Source organism: Heterodontus francisci, chromosome 7, assembly GCF_036365525.1.
Source record: "Heterodontus francisci isolate sHetFra1 chromosome 7, sHetFra1.hap1, whole genome shotgun sequence".
Taxonomy (NCBI): domain Eukaryota; kingdom Metazoa; phylum Chordata; class Chondrichthyes; order Heterodontiformes; family Heterodontidae; genus Heterodontus; species Heterodontus francisci.
The window spans coordinates 57,204,496-57,218,176 of record NC_090377.1 but is presented as its reverse complement, the minus strand read 5'-3'; the positions used below and the strand labels follow the sequence as shown (position 1 = coordinate 57,218,176).

The 13,681-nt window shown below is 41.0% G+C and overlaps 1 protein-coding gene across 2 annotated transcripts in view; it reads right to left on the bottom strand.

Annotated features, from left to right (window-relative positions):
* The window catches only part of ifih1 (interferon induced with helicase C domain 1), a 149,002-nt gene that overhangs the window by 91,923 nt on the left and 43,398 nt on the right, over nt 1–13,681 (bottom strand). For both annotated transcript variants that reach the window (XM_068035237.1, XM_068035238.1), the window contains exon 4: nt 4,846–4,947. In XM_068035237.1, coding sequence (XP_067891338.1) covers nt 4,846–4,947 — 102 coding nt within the window. The remainder of the gene's footprint in view (nt 1–4,845; nt 4,948–13,681) is intronic.

Here is a 13,681-nt window from a genome sequence, read left to right as displayed (position 1 = left end):
ATACCTTGAAAATGATTGACAGAAACAATATGCTTAGTTCCTCACCAAAAAATGATTTTGATACTGTAGTTATTCATTATTCATGTAGAATCATTGCAGAATGTAAATGCCAAGGTTTATACCACAGTGATTCTCAGTGCCACTATCGTGTTCATAGAAATGCATAGTTTTTGGATGTTTCATTGAGAGTATTCAAAAGCATATGTTCATTCTGCCCTGACTACTGTTCTATTGCAGGCTTCTGGCAGGGCTCAATCAGATGATAGCACTTAGGCTTGTGGGGAACAGGAGTTCTTTAATTTCTTGAACAAATTTCTAGGCCCCTAGGTCAAAGGTTAGAAGTATGCTTTGGCTGCTGCACATTCCTATTTGAAGTTCACAACAGTGATTTAAATGTGAACAATGCAATGCAGGTCATTGGGAAGTTTTATCCTCAGTCTGTGAAACAGACTTCTAGCAAAGAAGTCTATACAAGTTGATACATTAAAATTATCCTTCCATAAAACCATGACAAATTGAATTACACTCTTTACTCTTTAAGTATGACTATGATCAGTCATTATATGAACATGAGAACATTCCCAGAGGGCAGGGGGGCATAGAAAAATCAGCTCCAATGATTTCTGTGCTGTTGGCACCAAGTAAATGTCAGCTGTGGAAAGCAAGTGACCAGGGTTGAGCTGACATTATAAGATTAGATTAGATTAGATTAGAGATACAGCACTGAAACAGGCCCTTCAGCCCACCGAGTCTGTGCCGAACATCAACCACCCATTTATACTAATCCTACACTAATCCCATATTCCTACCAAACATCCCCACCTGTCCCTATATTTCCCTACCACCTACCTACACTAGTGACAATTTATAATGGCCAATTTACCTATCAACCTAAGTTCAACCTATTTACCTAAGTTCACTTGTTCCATAGGGCGTAGAAATGAACATCTACAACCTGTCTATCCTTTTTAAAAACAAATGCAATAAAAATATCTGGACAAGATTGGGATTGAAATTTACATAGTGAAACATAATCCAAGATGATCAGGTACTCCAAAGAACGCAGTGCTGATTCACCTCTATTTTGTGCTGGGGATCAGTCAGTTCCCAGGGAAAAGCATAGAAACAAGGGGCAGGTATTAGGCTCGCAAAAAGCACAGCTATGATAATGAAGTGACAGGGCCTTCTGCCTTATATTCTTCCCCAAGTACCGGAAGGATGCCCATTTGAGGTATGCTCAGAAGAAGTGTGACTTTATGTTCTGTGTCCAGTTGCCCCTCTCTGATCACATGATCAACTAGGGGCAGACAACAAACGTTCTGGAGGATGGAAAAAATATGTCCTTTTTCCTTTCAGAAACAGCAGGGCAGGCACAAGGGAAGGAGGTTGTTTTCGAGCAGAGGCCAGAAAGCCCTGAAGCCGATAAACATTATTTGTGCTACAAGCCTTAGGCTTTTACAACTCTACCTTAAGCACAAGGCTTAACCAATGTACAGGCCTACAGTGGTGTGTATTAGTGTAATAGCTTGTAGAGTAATGCAAGTACAGCAGCTCTGTGTTAAGTTAGGAAAATCACTTCAGGTGTATTCACCCTGGTTAGCACTGAGGCCTGCAAGAAGGGATGGAGAAAAACTAGCTTGAATGATTCCTGTGCTGTGGGAAGCAAGTAAATGTCAGCTGTGGAAGCAAGTGACCAGGGTTAAATCACTAAAATTATAACATTCCCATAACAGTTTTTGGACTTAGGACCTCTGGGTTGAGGTAAGTCATAAGTAAGCATCTGCACATTGAAGATCTGTCTGTACATGTAGAACCATCCTTAAATAAAGAGTTCACGTTACTGCGTTATTGATCCCGCCTTGAGTGGTCAGTGCTTTGTGTATAGTAGCAGCTAACATAGAGCTTAAGACAACACTAACAACACAGCAATAATCTGATAGATGGCCCCCGAATGCGGTATCAGTAGATTGGCCCTCCTTTAAAACCATTGCCTGCAACATTCCAGTGCATTAAAATGAATCATGCTGGATGGAAAACAGATAATACAATAGTTTTATTGATCAAACTTATCAAACCAAGATAATTGTGAAGAAATGCAGCTTATTTATGGCATCTTCATACAAAAATAAAACAATTTCGATGCAGAAACTGATATCAAGTCAAAACCACAACTGCTCTTAGAATCACAGAAACTTACAGCCCAGAAGGAGTAATTCAGCCCATTGTACCTGTGCTGGCTCTTTGCAAGAGCAGTCATGCTTAGTGCCACATGCCTGCCTTTTGTTGGTAACCCTGTAAGTTCCTCATCTACAAGGACCTGTCAACTCCCTTTTGAAATTATTTATAGAATCAGCTTCTACCACCTTTTCACGTAAAACGTTCCAGATACTAGCAACTCTTGAATGAAAAAAAATTCTCCTCATCTCCCCTCTAGGTCTTTTGCAAATGATTTTGAATCTAAGACCTCCAGTTATTGACCCGCTCACCAGATGGAATAATTTTTCTCTATCTACTCCATCAAACCCTCTCATCATCTTGAAAACTTCTATTAAGTCAGCTCTTAACCTTCTTATTACAAGGAGAACAGTTCTAACTTTTCCAAGCTCTCCTCATAAATGAAGACCCCTATCCCTGGTAACATCCCGGTATATCTCCTCTGTGGCCTTCCCAAGACCTTAACAGCTTTTTTGAAGTATGTTACCCAGAATTGTCCACAGTACTCCAGCTGAAGCCTAACCAGTGATTTACAAAGTTCTAGTGTGATCTCTTTGCATTTATAGCCTATTCCTCTATTTATAAACTCAAATAACTCATATGATTTTCAATCACCTTATCAACCTTCCCTCCCTAAAGATGTGTGTATATGAATGTCAAGGTCTCCTTGTTCATGTACACTTTTCAAAATTGTGCAATTTATAGTATTCTGGCTTTCCATATTAGTCCTCCAAAAGTGCATCAGTCATCTTCTCTGCATTGAACTCCATCTGTCATGCTTCTGCCCATTTCACTATCCTGTCTATATTATCCTGAAGTCTATAACTATCCTCATTAGTACCTACTACCTTGCTAAGTTTTGTATCATCTGCAAACTTTATAATGCTGCTCCCTACACCTGAGTCTAGGTCATTTATAAAAGTTGAAAATTGTAATGAGCCCAAAACTGACCCTTGGGGAATATCACTGCAACTATCTCCCAGTCTGAGAAACATTCATCTACCATTATCTTTTGCTTCCAGTCACTGAGCCAATTTTGTATCGATTCCACACTTTCCTTTTAATTCCATGAGCTTCAATCTTCTTAATAAGCCTCCTGTATGGCATTTCATCGAATGCTTCTAGAAGTCCATATATACTATCATGAAGGTGCTTCCATTATTAATATTTTTTTGAGGACTCATGTTTAAAAGATTGTGAAAATTGGTTATTTGAGCAACTGAGAAGATGTCTGGATTTGCTTGTTTTTAAGGTTACTGGAAGGACACTTTGGATATTTTTTTTTAAAAAACACTGGAAGAGATAATGAAGTGCTAAATAAACATAAGGAGCCTTGCTGGCTATTGGAGTTGTTTACAGAGAAGTCATCTGTCTAGGTTTACGGTTGTCAGGAGTTTTGGCTTTCTGATTTGAGGCTTGGACTGTTTAATGCTCAGTTGGTGTATAGCCTGCTAAGAGAGAAGCCACCCAACTCATCCTTTGTCACCTGTTTTGGAACATCTTCTGAGAATCCAGTGTGATAGATGAAACCACTGATGCAGTGATTATCCTGAAAAGCCTGCAAGACTACTCCTCGATGCCTCCTGAACAGAACTGGTCCAGAAAGATCCCAGTGAGAGCCGTCTACGTGTACCCAGACGCCAGACCAAAGGCCATCTGGAACATTCCATATCAAATCCTTTTTCTTCCAGAATTAACAATAATGTGACCAACATTTGTTTTTATAGTTGATCTCTGCAGAGCCAGTTTTTTCATTTTTCTTTATTTTTTCTTTAACTGGTGTGTGTGCGCGCGTTAGGTTATTTTAGAAGGGTAGATATTTGTACTTTCATATTTCAACCTGCCTCTTTATTGAATAAGTCTTGTTTTATAATAAATCAACAATTTTGTTGTTTATTAAAGAAACCTGGTTGGCAGATTTTTATTCTGAAACGAATATAGACAAAGTACATAATTGGCCGTAACAGTAACTTGGGTAAAACATTTAAATATATGTTGTGACCAGAGGAGTAGTGGAACTGGAGAAAGACAGTGCATTCCTCCAACCTCGGTCATAGCAATACAGCTATCCGTACTACCTTGATCAACCTTCATTGTTATATAGAACAAAGATAATTACAGCACAGGAACAGGCCCTTCGGCCCTCCAAGCCTGCGCCGATATCATCAAAGAATTCCCTCAAGTTAATCAGACACAATTTGTCTTTAACAATTCCATGCTGGTTGTTCTTGATTAGTCCATGTATTTCCAAATGAAAAATTATTTTGTCCCTAATAATGGTTTACAATAACTTTCCCACCACCAATGTTAAGCCGACTAGCCTGTAATTTCCTGGTTTATCGCTCTCCCCTTTCTTAAGTAGTATATGACATTAGCAACCCTCCAGTCCTCATGCAGTACTCCTTTATCCAATGAGATTTGAAAAATTGTGGCCAATGCCTCTTCTATTTCTATCTTTACTTTTTTCAGTTACCTAGGATGCTTTCCACCTGAACCAGGTGACTTACCAACTTGCAATAATGCTAATCTTCTTAGTATGTATTCTCTATGTATTATTACCCTACCCATAACTGTTATTAGATAGACTGTATATAAAAACTTGTTTGCCAATTAAACTGTACAACACTTTACCTGAACAGACATTCTCTTCTCCAGACACACCAGAACTTCCATTCTCCAGCTGACTATCATTTGAACTGCAGAAGCTTGTCTCTGCCGAATCCAGAACAGGTTCTGTAAGGAACAGGGAAACAACTGCTAATAATAATTTCCCAATCCTATAAAATAAAATTCAATATGTCTTACAATATACAGAAGTTTCACAATATTCCAATATATCTATATATATAGTGGCACAAATAAAGGTAAATGATTTAGATCTAATCGCCATTACAGAGACCTGGTGACAAGGTGATCAAGATTGGGAAATAAATATTCCAGGGTACACAATATTTTGGAAAGACAGACAGAATGCCAAAGGAGGATGTGTGGCCTTGATAATAAAGGACGACATAAGGACATTAGTGAGAAAGGATCTGGCCTCATAAGATCATGAAGTAGAATCAGTATGGGTGGAAATAAGGAATAGCAGGAATCAGAAAACATTGGCTGTTTACTGGACCCCTATCAGTATTTATACTGTTGGACAGAGCATTAAACAAGAACTTATTGGAGCTTGTAACAAAGACAATATAATAATTGTGGGGGAATTTAATCTTCATGTAGACTGGGACAATAAAATTGGCAAAAGTGGTTTAGAAGATGAGTTTGTATAATGTTTTCGGGACAGTTTCTTGGAGCAATACATTATGGAACCAACTAGGAATAAAGCTATCTTAGATCTAGTATTGTGGAATGAAGTAGGGTTAATTAGTAATGTCATAGTAAAAGATCCACTGGGAAATAATACCATTGAATTCCATGTTAAGTTTGAAAATGATATACTCCAATCACAAACTTAAACAAAGCCAATTAGGTAGTTATGAGGGGAGAACTGGGTAAGGTAAATTGGGTAAATAGACTAAAAGGTATGGAGGTAAAGGAACTGTGGGAAACCTTTAAAGAAACAATTCAAAATGCTCAACAAAAATACTTTGCATTGGAAAACAAAAATTCAGCAAGAAAGAATGATCTGTGGCTCATTCAGGAAGTTAAAGGTAGTATTAGATTGGAAACATTGATCAGGCTAGTCTTGTATCCACTGGAATTTAGAAGAGTAAGAGACGACTTTCTTGAAACATATAAGATTCAAGGGGTCTTGACAGGGTGAATGTGGAAAGGGTGCTTCCCCCCTGTGGGAGAGTCTAGAACTAGGGGTCACTGTTTAAAAATTCGGACTCAAAAGGAGCACAGTGTTAATACATACAACAGTAAAAGAAATGCACAGGACAAGACCATCTATTCCATTGAGCCTGTTCCAAATTGGCATGGAGTGACTTCTGCACACCATCACTGCACCTGCACCTCCCCCTCCACCACAACATAACCATGCAACCTCTTGAGGGGTGAAGGGCTTTGGCCAATTTAGGAGAAAAAACGTCAGTGACCAGATTGGGTATATATGCCATTAACAGGCAATCGTTAACCACATTGAAAGTAGTTCAGTTGGCACGTGCTGGTATGGTAGTGGAGCTACACCTATCCTTGAACTCTTGATAGGTCTGGTCCTTCAACCAAAAAACTTTGAGACCCACTGATCTAGTGGCCCTCCTCTAAACTGTATCGCCATTATGTAATGTGACCAAAACTGGACACTGTATTCTATATGTGACCTGAACGAGGTCTTATACAAAGCAGGTATAATATTTTTTGTTTTACATTTAATTGTCCTGGTAATACAGCCCAACGCCTTATTGTTTGCACAATTGTCTCATAGACTTTCAGTGACTCATGCTTTGGCCAGAATTTTACATGCCCTGTGGTGGTGGGCTGGAGGCAGGGGTGGGGGTGTGGGGGAGTACATAAAATTGAGTGGGAGACAGGGAGATGCCTTTCCCGTCGCCTTCCTGTCCCCGTTGCAATTTTACGAGTGGTGAGGGAGGTGACAAACGGTCTGCCCGTCCCAGGTCAATTAAGGCCCTTAAGTAGCAAATTAATAGTCATTTAAGGGCCTTCTCCCACCACTACTGGTATATTTCAAGTGGCGGATGGGCAGCTCAGCACCTCTGGAGGCCGCCTAGTAAAATCTCACGGCCTCCTTGCAGACTGGGGGTCCCTCCTGATCAGACACCTTGTGCCCCATGGAGGGCCTCCCCAAGAGGTACAAGCTGCCCCCGCTGCAGCACATCACCCCCCTCAACCGCAACCCCCCCCACCACCGCCTCACCAAGGCTCAGCCAATTGCACCAGCGAGGTCCCACACACTTACCTCAATTCGGGTGCCGCCTCCATTGCTGCTCCTCTCACTGGGTGCAGTCCCAGTGGTGGCCACTGCTCGCGGAGGCACTGCTGGGATTAAAGAGCTGCCAGCCCGCTGATTGGCTGGCAGCTCTTGGAGGTGGGGCCACCTGCCTCAGAGGGGCGGAAGTCCTGCTCAAGGCCAATTAAGGGACTGGGCCACGTAAAATCATAGCGTGGCTACCAGTTCCGTTGGAGGCAAGCTCACCCCTAACTCTTTGGCTGGTGGGTGGGACCCGCCACCCTGACATAAAATTCCAGCATCTGTAACCCCCGAATTGGTTTCCTTCTCAGCAATTGTAGTATGCAACCCTACATGACGTGCAGTGCAAGGTTTTTACAATGCTGAATTTACCTATATAAAAGCAGTTATTGCACTTAGAAAGTAATTCATTGCCAGGAAAGTGCTTTGAGTCTTGTCTGAGACATGTGTTTTATAAGTCAGATGGCTATACTGACAAAGTTCCAAACCTTGTATCAAAATATGGCCTAATCTATCTCATTCCAGTTGACCCTGCAAAGCCCTCCGCACAGAGACTGGTGCCCAAATTGGGGGAACTGTCCCAGAGATTAATCAAGTAGCAACTTAACAAAGTTCTGCTTACTCTCATATCTATTAGCCAACATCCTAGCCTGCTCCAATATTATTCCTGGGTATGTCCTGTCCTATCAGCAGGATAGAACTGCCAAAGGTGGCGGCATAGTGGTATACAGTGATATGGGAGTGGCCCTGGGAATCCTTGACATTGACTCTAGATCCCATGAGGTTTCATGACTTCAGGTCAAACCAGGTCAACAAAATATGCTGATCAATACCTTTTGCACTGCCCTCAACTGATAAATCAGTACATCTCCATATTGAACCTTACTTGCAGGAATCTCTGAGGGAGGCAAAGACACAGAATGCATTCTGGGTGGGGGAGGGGGTGTCCATGTCTACCAGTAGGAATGGCCCACTGACTGAGCTGTCCACAATCAATTACAACCTCACCTATGTGACCTAAATAGTTGTTGACTAAAGCTGGAAGCAATGGGGTAGAGGCAGCTACACGGTTGGGGTGGAAAGTCAACAGGAGGTCAAGAGAGGCAGAGAACAGCTGGAGAGCGCCAAAAGACTCAGGCTACTAGCAAGATTCAAGACTTTAAATGTAAGACTGTACAGCATGCTGACCAGTAGGAGAAAAGTAGTCCAAGAACAGGGAAATCTATCTGAAGGGTGATACTATAAAAGTATCACTATGGAAAAAAGATTAAAAGAATCACTTCCCAAAATCTAAAGTCAACAGCTGTTGGGAAAAAAAGTCATTCTGCAGTGCCATAGAGTGGTCAGCACCTGAAAATGCATACAAGCTTAAAAGTAGTTGTTACTCCAAAGGGGCTACGCTAAGTGCAGTCCTGTGGGAGTGTTGCACTATCAGGGGTGCCATCTTTCAGGTGAGATGTGAAACTGAGTCCACGTCTACCCTCTCAAGTCGACAAAAAAGATCCCATGGCACTATTTGACAAAGAGCAGGGAAGTTGTCCTGGTAAACAGGCTAATATATATCTTTCAGCCAACTTCACTAAGCCACATTACCTGCTTGTTTATCCCATTGCTGTTTGTGCGATCTTGCTGTGTGCAAAGTGGCTGCTGCACTTCCCAATATTCAACATTAACTACACTTCAAAAGTCTTATGAAGCACTTTGAAACATCCAGAGATCATGAAGGCATCATATAAATACAAGTGCTTATCGTAAAACCTATTTGTGAAATACGACCCTTTCAATAGATATTTGAAAATCACAGCTATATCATGGTATTGATCAGCATGACTTGTTGCTACAGCCACATGACAAAGTTTTACGTCTCTCACGCATAAAAACTCAAATGTATCTGCTCCTGGTGCGCAGAGGGAACACACAGCAAAAAATCATGGTTTGCAATTTTCCATTCACTAGTCTTAAATTTGCAGGCTAAGTGTTGGCAATATTGCAATGTGCTTTCCCAGAGCAGGCACGAAGATTTTGAACCCTCAGTATTCTCATTAAAGTTCAAATTCTTGATTGAATTATAAAGACTTGCACCATCAATCAGCAAAGTGTATCAGGTGCACATAAAGACAAAAAGAAGTTGCATTTATTTAGTGCCACATCGCATCCCCAGGATACCTCAAATGATATCTAAAAATTACAAATCTGCACTGCTAACCGCACAACTTCCCCTGCCAAAGCACATGTTCAGATTGCAGGCATGAGGCCAGCATGCCCCACAGAAGTTTACATTCATTTTCCTCTCATACCCACGGTATGACATATATCAAGAACTGCATGGGAAGTTATTAATTATTAGTGCAATGGCACTTTGCTATAATAGGACCCTCTGGTGACCCAATTTTATTTACAAACCTGAATATTCATAGCCCTTAATGATCAAGATTTCTTCCTACTCTATTTGATGACTGTGCTTGAGAAGAGTCACTTTGGGCAAGACATCTGAGAAAAGGTCAGAAATGCAGTCACACAATCATCCGGTACCATGAATGTGCAGGGCTATAAATAAGATTTTGTTACTGGGAGGTTTGTGTCAATAGAGGCGCCACAGCACTAAGAATGTAGCACACAGCTCTTTTAATATCAAATATTGTAAGTCTGAGGAAAACTTTTATTAATTGTACTATAGACCTCTGGTAAGGCCCCAACTGGAGTACTGAGTCCAATTCTGCTCACCACACTTCAGGAAGGATGTGAGGGTCCTTGAGATGGTGCAGAGGAGATTTACCAGAATGGTTCCAGAGATGAGCATTTTAGTTGCAAGGTTAAGTTGCAAAAGCTGGGTTTGTTCTCCTTGGAACAAAGGAGATTGAGGGGAGATTTAATAGAAGTGTACAAGATTATGACAGGCTTAGATAAGTTAGACAAGGAAAAGCTGTTCCCATTAACAAATGGTACGAGGTCTAGGGGACACAGATTGAAAGTTTTGGGTAAACGATGCAAGACAACATGAGGAAGCACTTTTTTACGCAGCGGGTGGTAATGACTTGGAACCCGCTGCCCACAAGCGTGGTGGAAGCGAAGACAATCAATGACTTCAAGAGAAAGTTGGATGGCCACCTGAGAGAAATAGACTTGCAGGGCCACAGGGATCAAGCTGGGGAGTAACACTGACAACATAGCTCCGAGGAGAGCTGGCATGGACTCAATGGGCCAAATGGCCTCCTACTGTGCCATAAATGACTCTATAACACTAAATCTTGCATCCTACTATCTTGAAATGTACCTTGGTCTAATAAATGCACCTTATAAAGAGCTATCAAAGCTGGGCTGTGTGCTTCAAGTGCCCTAGTTGCTGAACCCAGGAAGCTGGCTGTGCTTTGCTTCTACTTCATGGGCTCATGGGAGTTCTTAACATCTCTTTTGAAAGTGGTGACTGAGATTATCTCTTCTTTTTTCTGCTTTCGGAAGCCCACAAAGAGAAAGTTTTAAAGAAAACAAATACTGTGCACCTGCAAACTGTTCTTTACATAAACACTTCAGACTTTGCTGAGACAACAATCACACATAACTGTCATTAGTGATATCTAGTTTCAATTGGAGTTAAAAATGCTACTACTGATTAGTTTCTGAGATAAACTCAATGTCTGAACAAACAATAAAGTGGCTTTACAATGTTTTTGAAGCAACAAAGAGGATTGATCAAGGTCATGCAGTTGATGTCGTGTATATGGGCTTTCAAAAGGTGTTTCATAAAGTGCCACATAACAGGCTTCGTAGCAAAATTGAAGCCAATGATATTAAAGAGGCAGTGGCAGCATGGATACAAAATTGGTTAAGAGACATAAAGCTGAGAGTAGTGGCGAACGACTGTTTTTCAGCCTGGAGGGAAGTATACAGTGGTGTCCCCCAGGGGGTCGGTGCTCGGACCTCTGCTCTTTTTGATGATATATTAATGACCTCGACCTGGGTATACAGGGCATAATTTCAAAATTTATAGATGATATGAAACTCAGAAATGCAGTAAACAGTGAAGAGGATAGTAACGTACTTCTGGAGTATATGCAGAGAGGTGAAATTGGGCGGACGCATGGCCAATGAAATTTAACGCAGTGAAGTATGAAGTGATTCATTTTGGTAGCAAGAATGAGGAGAGGCAATATAATCTAAATGGTGTAATTTTAAAGGGGATACAGGAACAGAGAGGCTTGGGGTTGTATGTATACAAATCTTCTAAGGTAGCAGGAGAAGTTGTGAAGGCAATCAAAAAAGCATATGGGATCCTTGGCTTTATAAATAAAGACAGAGAGTAAAAAAAAGCAAGGAAGTTGTGTTAAACCTTTATAAATTACTGATTAGGCCTCAGTTGGAATTATGTGTCCAATTCTGGGAATCACACTTTAGGAAGGATGTCAAGGCCTTGGAGAGGGTACAGAGAAGATTTGCTAGAATAGTACCAGAAATGCAGGACTTCAGTTACTTGCAGAGACTAGAGAAACTGGGGTTGTTCTCCTTCGAGCAGAGAAGGCTAAGGGGTGAATTAATAGAGTTGTTCAAAATCATGAAGGGTTTTGATAGAGTGAATAAGGAGAAACCATTTCCAGTGGCAGAAGGGGTCATGGATTTAAGGTAATTGACAACTGAACCAGAGGCGAGATGAGGAAACATTTTTTTACTCAGCAAGCTCATATGACCTGGAATGCACTGCCTAAATGGTGGTGAAAATAGATTCAATAGTAACTTTAAAAAAGGAACTGGATACATACTTGAAAAGGAGAATTTGCAGGGCAATGGGCAAAACTCAGGGAAGTGGGGCGAATTGTATAGCTCCTTTAAAGGGCCAGCACAGGCATAATGGACCGAATGGTCTCCTTCAGTGCTGTTATCTATGATTCTATAAAGATATTTATGTCACTGCCAAAGGTACCTTTTGTTGCACATGAGCAAACTTCTGGATAGTACCATGTAGTTGGTTCCTTTCCACATTTTCATACGCTGTTTAATGATTACTCTTTTTTTTCACCCCATGTGATGAGAGAAAATCACAAGCTGCAAGTGTTTGCAGTCAGTAACTGCCCTCTGCTGCTTTACAAATGTAGTGACATTCAAAACATGTAACAAAAATGCCACCTCTTGGCAGAACATAGCAACAGCAAGCATCAATTCAAAAGTAACAAGTTTCATTCAGATTTCTTCTCCATGTGAGGAAATGTCATGTCATTGAAGTAATTATAAATACATATTAAGTACCATAATATATTTTAACATAACCTGGGTCCATAAAATTTTGAATATTCAAAAAAGGTTTCGCAAAGTTTTGGATGGGACATCTATCACATCCTTAGTTCCTGACATATTTTATAGGATACTGAAAGAGGTTCATCACGTTTAGTACTATTTGTCTATTGAATGTATTATAGTAATTTGTTCTAAAGTCCTTGTTTTGGTTCCTTATCTTCCCAGGCATTTTATTTACAAATTGTGCATATGAATTGGATCAATATTTGAAGGAGAAAAAATTGCAGTGATATGGGAAAAAAAGCCAGGGAGTGGGACTAACTGGTTGCTCTTCAAAAAAGCCGGTGTAGGCCTCCTTCTGTGTTGTACCATTCTCTCATTTTAAATACTTTCCCTCTTCCAATTTTCCTTCAGATTTTCTTCCCTTGCCTCTCTTGTTGTGAAGACACAACTTATGCTGGTACAGTTCTCCCTAGACAAGCCTGTACAACAAATGTTAGGGATCTGATAACATATTAAAGGTTTTGCATTTAGCGCCCACTTCCTTTTGTCAGGTCTGGATGTCACACATTGGTGTAATGCTGAGTATTTATTTGAATTGCACATTATGAATATTAATTTTATGTACTTAACTTTCAGTTTCCCCCCCCCACCACTGGTGCTGGTCCATAAGCTTAATCTCCCAAGTCAGTTTCTTTAGGTGCCACTGCAGGTAACCTTTTTAATACTTTTAACTTCAGTGAACCTCTTCTCTCAGTTAACTATTAAATTGTAATTCCTGTAAATGATATTTTAGGCCACTAAGTAAGATCCTTTAAAATATAATTTAATTATAAATTATGCCTCAGGTTTCATCTATTCCCACTTGCTTCCTCTTCCCCTGGCCTGCTTTCCTTTGAAAGTCTCCCCAGCTCAGACCTCAAGCCACACACTTCCCCTTTGTCGATGCTGATCCAGTCGCACCTCTGGTCATTCACTTGCCTGGTTCCACTCAGGCCTATCATCAGCAGTGCACTCACCCACTTGCACCCACCAGGTTTGTGCTCAGGCTGTAGCTGACAGTGGGAAGATTAGGTGGCAAGGGAATACAGGGTGGAATGGCAGTGCACAGATGGTTAAGCAGAAAGGGGAGATCATGGCAGGATAGGGAGGATTGGGGGCTGAGGTAATAATGGGCATGATGACGTGAATGGGAGGGAAGTTGACAAGGGGTGGGTAATGAGAGGTGAATTGATGGGGACAGTTGGAAAGGATGTGGTCTCTGACTGCAATACCCAGGGTAAGGACAGTAACTGAGGGGGAACAGAAAGAAGGGAAAGTGGAAGGGACTGTGGTAAATGGGTGGATACAGAGGTTGGGGGT